Source organism: Cydia strobilella, chromosome 1 (assembly GCF_947568885.1).
Source record: "Cydia strobilella chromosome 1, ilCydStro3.1, whole genome shotgun sequence".
Taxonomy (NCBI): Eukaryota; Metazoa; Arthropoda; class Insecta; order Lepidoptera; family Tortricidae; genus Cydia; species Cydia strobilella.
The window spans coordinates 18,898,935-18,916,300 of record NC_086041.1 but is presented as its reverse complement, the minus strand read 5'-3'; the positions used below and the strand labels follow the sequence as shown (position 1 = coordinate 18,916,300).

The following is a 17,366-nucleotide window of genomic DNA, read 5'->3' as shown; positions in this document are numbered from 1 at the left end:
GTAACAGTTTTTGGCCAAAAACTGCGCGAAGCGCCTTAAATAAAGAGTGCCTCTAACGATGTTTTTTTAAATAATAATTGTAGACGATAATACTAACAATCAGCGCCTTTTAATCAAGCAATTTTGTAAGCCTTGTGTTAAAACCGATGCTAAATACAAAACAAAACAAAAACATTGACGTCATTCATAATAATATTGTCTTCGGTTACCGCGATAGTTACTCATGAACTCATGATATAAAACTATGAAAACGGATTATATCGCGTATTTTATAATACATCCCGACGTTTCGAACCCTTTACAGCGTTCGTGGTCAACGGGAGTCACCCGCGATACCAATATAGGCGATATAATCCGTTTTTAATAGTTTTGTCATTCATAATAGTTATTCATAAATGCTTCAATTTGATATCAATTGTTTCTCATAAGCAAAGGGCCAAAACATAAATTAACTAATTGAGGCTTGTATAGGTATAGTTTTATGAATAAAGGGGCTAATCACGATTTTAAATTTTTCCCAGGTTCGCCGAATTGACCGCTAGGGTGTTCGTCTCTGCGTCCATCCCCGTGCACCTGTTCTCGGCCGTGTGTCCCACGCCGCTGGTATCGTTCGCCACCATCCTGTACGGCGCGGCCGGCGGCGTCATGGTCACCGCCTCGCACAACCCCAAGGAGGACAACGGGTACAAGGTGACCTGATCTACCATGTGACATATATCCATCCCCGAGCACCTGTTCTCGGCCATATGCCCACGTCGCTGGTATCGTTCGCCACCATCCTGTACAGCGCGGCCGGCGGCGTCATGGTCACAGCCTCGCACAACCCCAAGGAGGACAACGGGTACAAGGTGACCTGATCTACCATGTGACATATATCCATCCCCTTGCACCTGTTCTCGGCCATATGCCCACGTCGCTGGTATCGTTCGCCACCATTCTGTACAGCGCGGCCGGCGGCGTCATGGTCACCGCCTCGCGCAACCCCAAGGAGGACAACGGGTACAAGGTGATCTGATCTGCCATAGCGAATTTACGATATCCAAGCTTGCCGTTCGTCGTCTCGTTGGAGCTAACTTGATCCCGCGCTTTGATTAAAGCTTGGTTGACGGCAGATGCCGGCAGAAGTCAAGGCATGAACAGTAATGTCGCTAGGGTCCCCTAGACCCATATAGTGGGAAGATTTGCTGACTATGGATGAGGTCTTGGTGGCTCAGTTGGCAGAGCGCTGGAGTATCTATCCAGAGGCCGTGAGTTCAAGTCTCACCCAAGGCAGTAATTTTTCCACTTTTAAATTTATTCTAAGCTTAATGAACAGTAAGGTGTCGTGTTTATAATGTGCAATAACCAACCTTTTTGTAGTCTATCGTGTCGTGTTTATATGGTGTACCAAACTTATTGTAGGCTAGCAATAGGGTATTATACTGTATTTAAAATAAATTATTTCACACCATGCATGAAATGAAGCACCAGATAATTATTCGAAAAACATAGATAGAAGTTATTTTTAAACACAATTTATATTTAATCAATCGGATTGAAGTATAAAAAGTAGGTGAGTTGACCGTGGCGTCATTGTGTAATCTTTCAGGTGGTTCCCTGAGCCAGAAGGCGAAAAATCTCCTTATATGATCCTATTTTTCTAATAGTCGTTGATATTCGTAGACGTGAAAAAAATATATGTAGTTCTTGACTATATTATCTTTAATATCATAGCTTCCGATACACGAATGGACTTTTAATCCAACTTTACTCGGTTATTTATTATGTGATACTATAAACAAAAAAAGACGAAAACACAATCCTAACTTAAATATTAATTTCATAGCTTTCTAATTTCGATATTGTAGGGTAACGTTTTTAAAATAAATAAAAATCGACAAAATTCGATTAAAATTGACCCTTGGCGCGCATGATCTTTCCCGTTCTTTCTTGCGAAATGTGACAGAGACAGCGGCAATCCGATGGAACGGCCTTCATATAAATTCCATATTAGCCAAGTAGCGGAAGCCGCTCGACCCCAATTTCAAAGGAATACCGCAAATCGATGTACAGGTTCGCCGTTTGGCACACACATACTAGAGGCCAAAACAAAATTTTTGACCCGCAGTTCCTAAAAAAATTTCGCTGCGGGGGGAGTGGTAAAACATTTATTTTTGTATGGAAAACATATTTTTTTTTAAACCTATCGAGTGTGGTATCATACGAAAAGGTTTTTTGAGGCGATTCTAAAAATATATCACATCATTACATTTCGGGCATTTTTTTAAATTAAAACAAAAAGAATTTTCGAAACATTCCAAGTTTGGGCTCCTCCAGACACGATATGGCTGATTTTTTTGTGTACAATATACCACAAATGATACGTGATATCCTCATGTCTAATCCCAAGAAAGCAATTTTGAAAATAATATCATTAGCATTTTTTTATTTATTTACAAAGTGACACAGTTCTACTTCAATACCTATTTCACGAGACTTATGGAACTATACTGCAGATACGGTACATATTAATCATAAAATGATACGTAATATCCATATATCGAACGGGAAATACCTCTTTAACCCTTTAACTGCACCTTTTCATCGGTTGGTATAGTTTGTTTTGTTTTTGACACAAAATATCAAGATTGTATCCTTCAGATACGATATATGTACCTTACTGATTTTTTTTGTACAATATACCATAAATAATACGTAATATCTTGATATCTAACCCCAAGACAGTAATTTTTAAAATAATTTCATTAAGAATTTTTTTTATATATTTTTTATGTGTATAATTTTTCAATATTACAATATTGAAATATTAAAAACAAAATCTAAATGAAATTATTTTCAAAATTGCTTTCTTGGGGTTAGATAATAAGATATTACGTATCATTTGTGGTATATTGTACAAAGAAAAATCGATAGGGTATATCGTATCTGAGGGATACAATCTTGATATTTTGTGTCAAAAACTAAACAAACTATACCAACTGATGAAAGGCGCAGTTAAAGGGTTAAAGAGGTATTTCCCGTTCGATATATGGATATTACGTATCATTTTATGATTAATATGTACCGTATCTGCAGTATAGTTCCATAAGTCTCGTGAAATAGGTATTGAAGTAGAACTGTGTCACTTTGTAAAATTGAAAAATTTAAAAAAAATGTTAATGATATTTATTTTCAAAATTGCTTTTTTGGGGTTAGACATAAGGATATCACGTATCATTTGTGGTATATTGTACAAAAAAAATCAGCCATATCGTGTCTGGAGGAGCCCAAACTTGGTATGATTCGAAAATTCTTTTTGTTTTAATTTAAAAAAAATGCCCGAAATGTAATGATGTGATATATTTTTAGAATCGCCTCAAAAAGCCCTTTCGTACGATACCACATACCATAGGTTTTGGAAAAAAAAAATATTTTTTTCCATACAAAAAAAAATAATGTTTTACCACTCCCCCGCAGCGAATTTTTTTTAGGAACTGCGGGTCAAAAATTTTGTTTTGGCCTCTAGTATGTGTGTGCCAAACGGCTAACCTGTACATCGATTTGCGGTATTTTTATACGAACGGGTTAGACTAAAGGGCCTGACACTCTTTGATAGAGAAAGATAGTCTTATTGCGATTCCTATAAGAGGAAAGAGAAAATAGTGCCATGCTTTGTCCTTATCACCGACCGGGTTTTTTTTCATGGTCGGGTTATGGCAGCATAGGTAGGAGGCGATGGCGAAATACCGAAATTTATAAGTGAAAGAGAAAAAGCATTATGCTGCCATACAGGTTAATACCTGTCAATACATGAATATGTCTTTCTCTTACCCCTGGTCGCTCGGTTTCATGTCTATAACTACTATACTATGTTTTGACAGTTCTAAAAAAGAAACTGAGTTGACTAGTAGGATAATACCCTATTATTGATGATTTTGAACCGATCGCCACATTTTTTTTTTTTTCAGGTATACTGGGGCAATGGATCACAAATTACAGCTCCCCATGACCAACTCATATTGGATGAAATATTACAGTATTTGGAGTAAGACTTATTTTAATATTATCTTTTTCGTTAGCTTAAATTTACCACCAAGACCGCGTACCCCTGACCGCGATTTGCTCCAGGGTCTTCCCTTCCTTGCCTGTTCTCGGAGTCAACCAGGTCGAACAGCGTCTTGTACTAAAGGCTAAACGCGTTGTATAGCATTCACCTGGAGTACGTTTTTTGCATTCGATTTGCAGGTTTTTCTACAAGAAGGGCAATCTACCCAATGCAGTGTTTAACATGAAGCAACGAGTTATCGAACGTATAAGAGGAGTAAAATCTAAGAAAGAAATCGTGCCCTCGAGTTGGACAGCCAAACTAGAAGGGTTATACGGGGACATATGTTTTGTGGAAACTGAATTGTCAAACCTAAACTTTTGACATCCAGAGTTACCGAATAATGTATGGGGCTGCACAGTGATATGCATAGGTAGGTAGGTATAGGTACTTTAGCTGTCCATTTCGAGGCACGAATTTTTCTTACACTATTCCTCTTCTGTTAATAACGACCTTGACGAGTACGGTTATTTTAGTGAACTTCTACATATATTGTTGTAGTGAACAATTTGTACTTCTGTTAGTCCTGCCCAGATAGAGAGTTTCCTGATACTCTGTCATCCTAATTTTTAGGGTTAGGGTTAAAAACGGGACCCTATTACTAAGACTCCGCTGTCCGTCTGTTCGTCTGTCTGTCTGTCACCAGGCTGTATCTCATCAGCCGTAATAGCTAGACAGTTGAAATTTTCACAGATGATGTATTTCTGTTGCCGCTATAACAACAAATACTAAAAAGTATGGAACCCTCGGTGCGCGAGTCCGACTCGCACTTGGCCGGTTTATTATTGTTCGATTGTTTTTCAGTATACCGGACTCGCACTGGATGACAGACGGCCTGCGCAGCCACGCGCTCGTGTCGGACTGTCTGTCGGAGGTGACGTCGCGCTACATGCAGTACATCGCGGACAGCGTGGGTCCGGAGCAGCGCGCCACCAACGCGCGCGCCGCAGTGGACACCGTGTACAGTGCCATGCACGGCGTTGGATACGATTATGTGGTGAAGGCTTTCGAGTCGGCCAGTCTGAAGGTAGGTAAAGTTAGATCTTTTGTCGGTAACCTCAGATATGTAAGCTCAGCATAATAAGGCAGACTGAGAATGTGACTTTCGTATCTTTAAGGTCGCCTATTACACAGGTGATTTACACTTTTTAGGGTTTCGAAGCCGAAATGGCAAAGACGGAACCCTTATAGTTCGTTGGCGTTCGTTGGCTTGGTGTGTACGCACTACGCACCTTAAAGGAAACAAAGTCTATTCAAATTATTAGCAGATAATCTGTTGCGTCGTTCGTTTCCCGCGCTTTTCAAACTGCGATATCGGGTGTATTTAAATCAGCGATGCCGATATATCGGCCCGGCCTGCCGATTATATCGTTATCGGTATCGTTACATCGCTACTCCATATATTTAACTAAAAATGAGAAAAAAAATAGTAAAAATTAACGTGTGGCACACTGGCACATCATTCAATAGGTCTTTAAAAACAACTTTAAGGTTTCAAAAAAAAATTGAGTGAATGTTTTGAACTTGATTTCCTAAAACAATTTCTTTTTATTAAAATGACCTAAGTGCCGCGAAACTACGACCTTTTACTTGTATGGCTTTTTCATATTACTTAAGGTGGTTCGACTAGGTTACCCAAAGCTTAAACCCCGCTAGATGGCGTCACTTTCGCAAATTTTCAGGTTTTATTTTTTTGTGGAATAGTGTTGGTATCTGTATACCTAAAAGTATGTTTAGCGCACTCTTTACATAAATATTGAACTATTATAATAAACATTGAATACTTCATTAGTGCAAAAAACAATTTTAAAGTCGACAGAGTGTTTCTGTCATGCTATTTCCTACTATTACTCCCACATGCAAACAGTGTTTCCGTGATGCTTGTTGTGACAATTTCATGCAGTGTAAGTATGCTGCAATGGCGTTGCGGTATGTTCGTGGAAATACGTGCCAGAGGATTCGGGTTCGAGACTGGTACGTCAGGGGTACTTTTTTTTGTCCTTTTTGTATTATGTTTCTTATACCTTTTAGTCTTCGAATTCTTGTCCGATTCCGATATAACCGAAATATATTTCAGTGATATCGGAAACGGCTCTAACGATTTCGATGAAATTTGCTGTAAGGGGTTCGATCTAGCTAGGTCTTATCTCTGGGAAAACGAGCATTTTTGAGTTTTTACTTATGTTTTCTTTTTCTCCCAGATATTCAGTATTATTAATAAATTAGTTTATAACGTTTTATAAAAATACGTGACGTTTTGAACTAAAAGGTACCACATTGTCGGTTGTCGATTAGGTTGATTTCGTTTTGAAGCTTTATGGAAATATGACAACAATAAGTAGGTACCCGTTTGGTTGAAAACTCAGAAAAAGAAAGGATGGCCGAGAATACTGACGATTCTTAGTAGCACTAGCACTAGACCAAGGAAGTCCAGGTTTGTAAGTGTCAGGTATCAGTTTTTTTTTAAAGCGCTAAATATAGTTCTACAAGTAAAGCAATCCCTTACTGCCCAGCCTCTATAGTATTTTTCAAACTGGAAGGGTACGATGATAGATTTCATCTCCATACAATTTATAACCTAATAATGCCAAATGTTGCAAAATTATATTGAATTGAGATCTATCATCGTACCCTTGCAGTTTGAAATAGTTATTTACGATACAAGTGCGGAAAAGAGAAAATTCGAAACGAGTGGCGACAGATTAAAACACGACCGCAGAGTGTTTTAAATCGACACGAGTTGCGAATTACCTATTCGCACGTGTATCGTACAACGTTTTACAGTACATATGGCCCTTTAAACTTTCGACATATGCATGAAAAGTGCTCTTTACGCACTAGGGCGAGAAAGTTGCACCATATGTACTGTAAAATACTTTTTAGTACATATGGTGCTACATATACGTTACCGCCCTAGTGCGGTAATTAGTACAATACGTGCATATGTCGAAAATGTAAAGGGCCATAATTATGTACTGTAAAACGTTGTACAATACACGTACGAAAAGGTAATTCGCAACTCGTGTCGATTAAAACACTTCCTTCGGTCGTGTTTCAATTTATCGCCACTCGTTGCCAATTTCCTACTTTTCGCACTTGTATCGTAATGTACTAATAATAAAGTAGTAATTGTAAAATAAAATTAAAACTTTTTTTATATTTTTTTTTTGGATTCAAGTAGGTACAGTGAGTAACAACATTGCATGGCCTTCTAATTATAACTATTATAGAAAACGGGATATTTATCATGTTTATTTATATTATTTATTTCTCGATATTTTGGCCGGTCTTGCAAGACCAGTCGTTGTGGAGATCCCTGGGGAGGCCTATGTCCAGCAGTGGATGTCTTGTTGGTGTAGATGGATTCACACAACAAATGAAATAACATTTTTTCATATTTGTTATCCGTAGTTGTCCCTGTACCTGAAGGAAAAATAATATCATGATAGCACAAATTCTCTAATGTTATAGGAAGAAAGATGATGCAACAATATGGATTCTAATAAAGTTATCATTTACTTACCTAGTAATAATTGTGTTTTTCATTCATAGACAAAATTCCATAATTTTCATCCCCAGGAAATGTTTTATTTTACTTTATTGCAGTGAGGATGTCCTGATTATTTCTGGCTAATGAAGGAAAACATTTTATTTCCAAGAATGCCTCTTCATTTTGCACAATACCTAAAAAAAACCTAGTGTTAGTGACACATTGACTATTCGGCAACCAAAACAGTAATAATTACATTATATAGGTATTGTTCACTGCTTATATTACGGAAGAAGTGAGAATTATTTTCTAAAAAGATCGGCACGAGAAAATTACAATGTACAATGAAGGAATGAAACTGTACCTACCTTACGAAACTTCACCATCATGAATTCCGCTTCAATTGAGTCTGAATTTTTCTGGATTTTCGCGGACCAGAACACCGATGATTTTTGTAACTTGATTTAGACGTTGCTATCATTTTCAATTTATACAAACAAATTGATGTCACAATAAACATGACCCTTAGTGTCAGTGTCAACACTGTCAAATAAAAATGCACTAAACATGACGGCACTGCAAATCCTGCCAGGTCGGCCAGGCAACGTCGCCAACGTCATAAGAGTGGCAACGCCGCACGCAACGTATTTGTACACGACATTTGTGACACACACATACGTAAAATTGATGAAAAAATTACGTTGATTTATGTATGATTTCTGTATGAAACAAAGTTTTTTTATTGATTTAGCGCAAACGAATATTCGAAAGTAGATAAATGAGCAAATATTTGTGTAGTAATAGTGTGTACTTAATTAAAGCAGATTGAATTTTGTATGAAAATCGAACCACCTTAACATAGTTTTAAATATAGTTTTATCGTTCATTTAGTTCGTTCATTTTTATTTTGCATCGTGTTTGTTATGTATATTTAATCATGCCGTGTCTTTTATTATTTGTTTTATATATTGTGTTACTCTTGTTACTGCACAAGTTCATAGCCCCGACGGAAGATCAGCGCTAGCCCAGCCAGGCTAGCACCATGATGAGTCGGGACCACAGAACTAAATCAAGATAGAAGTAAAGAGCTCGGCAAATTGTAGGGAGACCGAGCGTGTAACATTTTGCGTAGGTACTTTGATGTCACGAGCGTAATTTAGTGATGAGAAACATAAGCCGCGCGAAACGATTCAAAAGCATCGATTCACAGATCGATTAGAACACGGCATCGATTCTAAAATATCGATAAGAACCGACAGAAGAAATGATAATTATTTTCGACAGAGGAAATGATAATTCACGTTGACGATTCAACGGAGCCACGACGTTCTATTGCCAAAATAGTGTTTAGTTTTTAAGTTTATGAAATTTATATGTATGTTAGTCTATAAGGTATATGTAATATAGGCCTTGTTGTCTGAATTAAATTTTAAAATAAAAATCACAGAACTATATCAAGATAGAAGGAAAGAGTTCAGCAATTTGTAGGGAGACCGAGCGTGTAACATTTTGCGTAGGTACTTCGACGTCACGAGCGTAATTTAGTGATGAGAAACATAAGCCGCGCTAAAACGATTCAAAAGCATCGATTCACAGATCAATTAGAACACGGCACCGATTCTATGCACCGCCACCCCCACCGCACCGCGCCGCGGCCCCGCCGCTCGGCTGTCAGTCACAAACAAAAACAGTCGCACAAATAGTAATATTAATAAGACAAAATATACCACACACACGCACGCACGCACATTTTTAAAAATAATATTTAGCCTTATGTAAATGTGTACCTTTTCATCATTTGATATCATCACTACATCAATAGTCGGATAAGCTGTACTGATTACTCGTCGGTACTTTGATGGGCCAGTAAAGGTGTCTTCGTGGAAATGTATAGAACACATCCGGCTGTTCTTTGTAGGAAACCATTTTTTACGACCAGTTGCTTTAATCCATTTATTTTTAATATTGGGATCATTCGGAAAACTAAAACAAAATTACAATATAGAAGTAACCATAACCTGTTTGTTAATAATATTTGCTTTGCACTACGTACATTATATAGCTGCATAATAATATAAAACGTAATTATCATTTCGTCTGTTTTCAAAATCGATTTTAATAATCGAGTAAGAAAATCGCAGTGTACAGCACTATTCTTGCTTTTGACAGAAAAAATGAGAAATCGACCTTGAACGTGACTCGACAGTGCTCGACAGTTTGAATAGCTTATTTTTACATCGCTGGTTTTGAACGCACGCCAAGTCTGGCTTGTCAAATTTAAGCCGCAATGGAAAGCTAAATTTGGCACATAATCGCCCGCTACTGTTTTGATGAACATAATAAAATAAATAGTTTTTTAATCAATAATAGATATTTAAGGACAAATTGTACTTACCAATGAAAGGAAATACCTCCATTAACAGCTCCAACTTTATTGGTAGTGTTTGAACAGTTAATTATTGCGCAACAAACCATTTTGTTTTTAAAACCTGACGTCGCAAGCAGACATCGATCGGGAGCAGACTGAAGTTCGCGGCGAGCAACTGAGACACCGTGTCTTAGTTTCGCCACGCGAGGTACATACACTCTTTCCTTCTATCTTGATTTAGTTCTGTGGTCGGGGCCATTTCGTGGCTTATATTATTTATGTTGTGTGTATTACCATTACCTACGTGTTTTCCTCTTTTTGTGCCACGAATAAACGCTATCTATCTATCTGTATTGTATGAAGTTACGAAATTCTCTTATGCGTGGCCTGCCAGTCACGCACTCGGCCGGTTTTATTAATGAATGAGTTGTTTTAGCCGCCCATCAGCGTGCCCGAGCAGCAAGACCCCAACCCTGACTTCCCGACCGTGGAGTTTCCCAACCCCGAGGAGCCCGAGTGCCTGGAGCTCAGCAAGCGGCTCGCGGAGCAGAAACGTGCCAGGCTGGTCCTGGTTAACGACCCTGACGCTGATAGGCTGGCTGTAGCCGAGTTTGACAAGAGGTATTGTTGTGGTGTTGCAATAATGTTATATTTTAACTACAAGAAGGCTAGGTGTCTAGAGCTAAGCAAAAGATTTGCTGAGCCAGGCTACGCAAATGTAGGCAAACTGCATTATATGATTTATGTTTTAACTTGATAAGGTTAATCTTACAAGTCCATGGAACTCGACGCTAATTGTACAAGTCATTGAACGTTAGGGCCTGGATGAATTAATGTAAATAGCATAGCAACAGTAACGGCTAGCGGACTTGAAAGGGCTACCTAATGCTAATCAACGACCAGCACCGGTATCATGGTCGCGTTTTTGTCACTTGTCATATCATGCGTCACTTTCGCACTTACGTACTTGTTAGAGCGTGACAGGTATGGTGACAAATGATAGACAGCCGTCCTTCTTAGCCCCGTTAACCAAGGGTGGAAAGTGGCCTATATCACCCGAGATATTGTTAGTTTATTATTATTTTTGTCATAAAAAATAAAAATGTAGCTACTGCCAAAATGCTTATTATTATGTATAAAAATTATACTATTTGTATAATATTTAAATGTATGAAAAAATCAATATTTTAAATGACGATGAATGTTTAAAACATTATCATTACATTACATTCATTCATTCAGTTTCACTCTTTTTAAGGCGCGTATACATTATTTTTTCAATCAAAATGTAAATGGCGCCAATTTCAGTCTAATTCTCTTAACTGGCAATATTTTTTTTATAATGATATGCAATTGACATTTAATTTCGATAATACTTGGTCTGAAAATGCGGAAGCTAATATAAGAGCTTTTAACTAAATAATATGGCATAATATATGGCTGTTAGCCGTTGCTCGAAGTACAAATTAAAAATAAAAACTTTTATAAAAAAAAAGATAAACCGACTTCAAAAAGGATGAAATAAAATATTATCCTTTTTAGGGTTCCGTGTTTAAGTATATGCGTTACCAACTCATATGTTTGAAGTCGGTGCCAAGCGAAATTTAAAACCATATATTCATATTCATTCGAGTTGTAGATGTAGGTGTCCAGACCGCTAAGCTTAAGTGGGACTGGGCTGGGCATGTCTGCCGCATGCACCCTGAAAGGTGGGCCAAAATGGTTACCGAGTGGGACCCACGGAACACCATAGATGGTGCTGGCCGGGGTGCAGGCAGGCCGAAAAGGAGATGGCGGGACGACTTAGACGCATTTTATCCGGATTGGCGGGACACTACAAACGACAGGGTCGAGTGGAGGAAACGAGGGGAGGCCTTTGCCCAACAGTGGGACACTAATTTAGGCTAGTAAAAAAAAATTCATAGTGATTTTGGTGCAATTCGATAAGGATGCGGCTATATAAGTATGTACGTTGGATTACGTAACGCACCGTACTACGTAGGCGAACAACACGCGAATGCGAAGCGGCGCGGCACGGCGCCTTAATTAATCCTTTGATACATATAGAAGTGTCCTACGTGGGCGATCTCGTTGCGAACGCGAACGCCTTGGGCCGGCCGCGCCGTGCCGCGTGGCTTCGCTTCGCGTTCGCGAGTGTTCGCCTATGTAAGACGCAGCGTTACACGACGACAATAAACGAACTTCCTGTACACCTCAGAACAGAACACACGGTTGAACCTTCTTGGCGCAGTTCGTACTATGCTTGTCGGCACGTTAGTGTAAATCTAATACGTTTTGTCGTCGTATTTTTTTAAAGAGCATTTCTTACTTGTTCTTAAACAGTCATAGCACGCAAGTGTGGGATTGGGACTGAGTTATTTTCTGTCGCTTATCCAGAGGACTACATTTCAAAATATAAAACAATTCAAGGAACCTTCATGCAAAATTTCAGCTAAAGCGGTTCAGTTGTTTAGCCATGAAAAGGTAGCAAAGAGGCAGACATAATTGCTTTCACGTTTATAATATTTGTACAGTTGTAATGGGATTTATAGACATTAAGCGGATTATTTTTGACTGGTATTGTTACTACTTGGAGTACTTGGCTTGGCACCGACTTCAAACATATCAGTTGGTAACGCATATACTTAAACACGGAACCCTAAAAAGGATAATATTTTATTTCATCCTTTTTGAAGTCGGTTTATCTTTTTTTTATAAAAGTTTTTATTTTTCCATTTTTAGTTTTAAGACATTGTTAAGAGCGTGACGCATGAATAAAAACATAATCATGTTTATCTGTAAATTCGTAAACTTTATTAAATAATCAGAATTTTCCTCGAGTCCGTCTGGGAAATCATTCCTGTCACTAAATCCATTCTCCGCCCCGCCACTGACCCAATCCCTCAAACCCCCCGATCACTCAACCTCACAGCACAACAACCCCTGATCACTGAACCCCTCGACTCTAAACCACCAACCCTTCAACCGCCATTCCCCGACCCCTAACCCCAGACCCCTTAACTCCTAACCCTAACCCCCAATCCCTTAACTCCCAACCCCTCAGTCCCCGAACCAACCTCAAACCCCCCAAACACTAATACCCTCTACCTTCACCTCTCAGTCTCTTTGGTTGTTTCCAACACTAACTACTTCAAAAATCATAATACACAAACGAGGGAAGTTATCAGTAGCCTTACCACGAGTTTGACATTGATATATTCGCTATCGTGTGCGTAACTTACTGTTTATGCATCTCGCTCGTACTGGCGTATTAGTGTACAAAGTAAGTTACGAAGAATATTTAGTGCCAAACTCGTGGTTAGGCTACAGTTGCACTACATCAAATTGGTGGTTTTGGGGAGGAAATGCTTGAGTTACTTTAGAAAACACCGAAATTACCATACACGTGCCTTTTTAAATTGAGGAGTTCCCTCAATTCCTCACGGATTCCATCATCAGATCAAAACCAAAAATATTACGAAAACACCTTGGAGAGGTAACTTCTTTCAAACAGAAAAAGAATAACTCAAATCGGATCATGGGTGCCGGAGTAATCGCTGAAATCATTATCATCAAAACAATCATCATCATCAGCTCCACTTCATCAAATTGGTGGTTTTCGAGAAAAAATGATCAAGTTGCTTAAGAAAACGACCAAATCACTATACATGTACCTTTAAAAATTGAGGAGTTCCCTCAATTCCTCATGGATCCCATCATCAGAACAGCACCAGATTAATGTGGGACCACCTTGGAGGTAGTTCCTTTCAAACAAAAAAAGAATTGTTCAAGTCGGACCACGGGTCTCGGAGTAATCGCTGAACATCCTACATTAAAAAAATCATCATCACTATCTTCAAAACAATCATCATCATCAGGTCCACGTCATCAAATTGGTCGTTTTCGAGAGAAGATGCTCAAGTTGCTTATGAAAACACCCAAATCACCATGTGCCTTTAAAAATTGAGGAGTTCCCTCAATTCCTCAGAGATCCCATCATCAGATCAGAACCAGATTAATATGGGACCAACTTGGAAGTAGCTCCTTTCGAACAAAAAAAGAATTACTCAAATCGGACCACGGGTCTCGGAATAATCGGTGAACATACATAAAAAAAAAAAATAGCTACAACCGAATACAGAACCTCCTCCTTCTATGAAATTGAAGTCGGTTAAAAAATACTTTCCGCTCTAGGGTGGGAAACGCAATTTTCCACCCGGCTATCAGCCTATGGAAGGTTAACTTTCCGAATAGGAGAGATAAAAATGCTTATTTTACACTCTACGTGTATGATAACTTGACTACAAACTTCAAATATTTATTTAATTAACATTGGATGCTGTTATTATAAAATAAACTTGAATGTTTCAGTTCAAAGAAATGGAAGGTGTTCTCCGGCAACGAAATGGGTTCTCTGCTCAGTTGGTGGCTGCTTAAACACGCGACGGGCGACGGCGACGACCGCTACGTCATCACCAGCATCGTCAGCTCCAAGATGCTGCGCGCCATCGTCAAGGGCCGCGGGCACTTCGTGGAGACGCTCACTGGGTTCAAGTGGATGGGTCAGTGTCAACATGCACCATTATAGTTGGTCAAACCAAATTGTCAGTAAATAAGAACATAAAAAACTATACGCATCCTTTTCTTTCGGGTGCTGGTACTAGTGTAAGACAAATATAGTATGATTCTCTCTGTCTATGTTTGAAATGAGACAGTCCTTTGACAAACTATATTACAAATGGGTGCTCTGCTCAGCTGGTGGCTGCTCAAACACGCCACGGGCGACGGCGGCGACCGCTACGTCATCACCACCACCAGTGTCAACACTTACACAACACACAATTATTACAAATTCGGGTCCTTTCGTGGGATATCTGCATACTAATAATCTACACTTTTTACTTTGATTTTTGTTTTTCAAATGTGGCAAAAACCACCTAACTGGAATTAAGTTTTTTGTCAAAAAAAATATTGTTTGATACAATATTTTATCGCTGAACGTACTTTTCTTTCAACAGTTATCCACCACTCATCGAGTCGACTAACAAACACAAACACGTTAGAGTAGATGGTAGCTATACCATCGAACCTTATACAAGTAGCTACTTGTTTGCATTTTTTGTTACTTGCTATTATGTATGTATTTGTTATTGTAGCCTTAAGCAAAAGAGAACAATGTCATTGTTCACAAGATAAGCTCTAGTGCGAAACGGTCAGTTTATAAAATTTAATTTTCTGCAGGCAACACAGCGCTGCTTTTAATGCAGCAGGGCAAGAATCCGCTGTTCGCGTTCGAGGAAGCCATCGGCTACATGTGCTCTCCGCGCGTGCCGGACAAGGACGGAGTCTCCGCCGCCGTACATGTAAATATCTAACTATGCATCGTACGCAAATAAATTATACAGGGTGGAATTTCTAAATGGGTCAGTGAGGGCAGCTACCAGATCCCGTGCTGCTACGCGAAAACGGTCTTAGAAAACCTTCCCTCGATTTCAAATTAATGAACATTGGCGTTTACAGATTTTGGAAAAAACATACAGGATGCGAGAAAAAGGTCATTTTTGACCTTTGTATGGGAAAAGTTTTTCTCGATTTGTGGCTTTACTAGCCGTTTATTTATTTTTTTGTCCCATACAAGCTTTTGATCCTGGATAGGAATGGAATCGATTGGCATCAAAAAAAAAGTTTGTCAAAAATGACGTTTTTCTCGCACCCTGAATGTTTTTTCCAAAATCTGTAAACGCCAATCTTCATTAATTTGAAATCGAGGGAAGGTCTTCTAAGACCGTTTTCGCGTAGCAGCACGGGATCTGGTAGCACCACTGACCCATTTAGAAATTCCACCCTGTATATTAATGTACTGAAATAAGTTGACATCGTTTCTGGACTTTCTGGGAAAAATCTATTAACCTCTTAATACGCGATACCACATCCTAAATGTCAGTATCTAAAGTAAAAGACTAGTTACTAAAGCATAGAGAAACAAGTAAGCTTGAAGTGCTTACTCCATACAACTGGTTATTAGCTTTCAAGCTTGACATAATGAAGGAATGACGAGTAAGGGGAGTGAGGGAGGAGCGGGCGGGCTCGGCGGTGAATACCAAGGTTTACAACGGATGCCCGCCCGCTCCTCCTTACTCGTCATGCTTTGGGGAGTGAGGGAGGAGCGGGCGGGCTCGGCGGTGAATATCAAGGTTTACAACGGATGCCCGCCCGCTCCTCCTTACTCGTCATGCTTTGGGGAGTGAGGGAGGAGCGGGCGGGCTCGGCGGTGAATATCAAGGTTTACAACGGACGCCCGCCCGCTCCTCCTTACTCGTCATGCTTTCATTATTTCAAGCTTTCGGGCCGGAGAATAGCCGGAGTGAGCACTCTACTTATTTCTCTATGAATAAAGTGACTTGTTTTCAGGTGGCTTCCCTCGCATCGCACCTGTACTCATCGGGGTCGTGTCTAGGTGAACAGCTGCAGGCGCTGTACCGCGAGTACGGCTACCACGTGTGCCTCAACGGCTACTTCGTCTACCACGACCAAACCGTCATACACGACATATTCGCCAGGATCAGGAACTACCATGGACCGGCTAAGGTACATTTTAGTCATGTTTATAGAAGTTCTCGTCAGACTCGTCTCTAGGTGAACAGCTGCAGGGGCTGTACCGCGAGTACGGCTACCACGTGTACCTTAACGGCTATTTCATGTTGGATCTATATCCCCACCCGACACGCAAGCCTATCAAAAGACCAGGATTTATAGGCCCGTGAAATCCAAAATGGACAAACAAAATAATAAAATGCTTTATTGCACACTACAGAAAGAAATGGTACATAAGTATGTACAGGTATTATATATTTCAGTACCCGCAAAAAGTGGGATCATGTGAGATCGTGTCCGTCAATGACTTCGCTGCCGGCGTCAAAGTTCCCGAAGAGAGCACAACAAACAACCGGCATCTAAGTAAGTCCTTTTATATTTGTCAACATCAGAGAACATAAGTAACACAACGTGATCGTGATGTTCTTTGATCCAGCACATTTAGATTGTAGGTGTTGCTTAAAACCATTTCGCAAGTTCTAATAATGAAACCAACTACCGACAATGAAATATGGACCGAAATAAAATGTTATATAAAAGTGACCAAGGCCTAGTTATTTCGGTTTATATATTTATACTATCTGTTGCCCGCGACTTCGTACGCGTGGATTTGTATGTTGGTGATTATATATTTTATATGAGCATAGAATATTATGCAGCAAAAGATATAAGTAGGGACAGAATCATTATCACAACATAGTATTATACAAAGCGTGAAGTTTACTTTCACAAACTACGAAGTTGCAAACCTCTAACTGAAAAAAAAAGTGTTCTCGATATAATCCCTCTCAACGACCCCCTTAGAAGATTTTAAAGTCCACTATTCAAAA

General features: G+C 39.3%; 1 protein-coding gene across 2 annotated transcripts in view; it reads left to right on the top strand.

Moving 5' to 3' along the window:
• The window catches only part of LOC134745992 (phosphopentomutase), a 53,924-nt gene that overhangs the window by 22,074 nt on the left and 14,484 nt on the right, over positions 1-17,366 (top strand). For both annotated transcript variants that reach the window (XM_063680167.1, XM_063680160.1), the window contains exons 4-11: positions 522-690; positions 3,948-4,024; positions 4,889-5,111; positions 10,379-10,563; positions 14,314-14,504; positions 15,184-15,305; positions 16,354-16,530; positions 16,800-16,899. In XM_063680167.1, the coding sequence (XP_063536237.1) occupies positions 522-690; positions 3,948-4,024; positions 4,889-5,111; positions 10,379-10,563; positions 14,314-14,504; positions 15,184-15,305; positions 16,354-16,530; positions 16,800-16,899 (1,244 nt within the window). The remainder of the gene's footprint in view (positions 1-521; positions 691-3,947; positions 4,025-4,888; positions 5,112-10,378; positions 10,564-14,313; positions 14,505-15,183; positions 15,306-16,353; positions 16,531-16,799; positions 16,900-17,366) is intronic.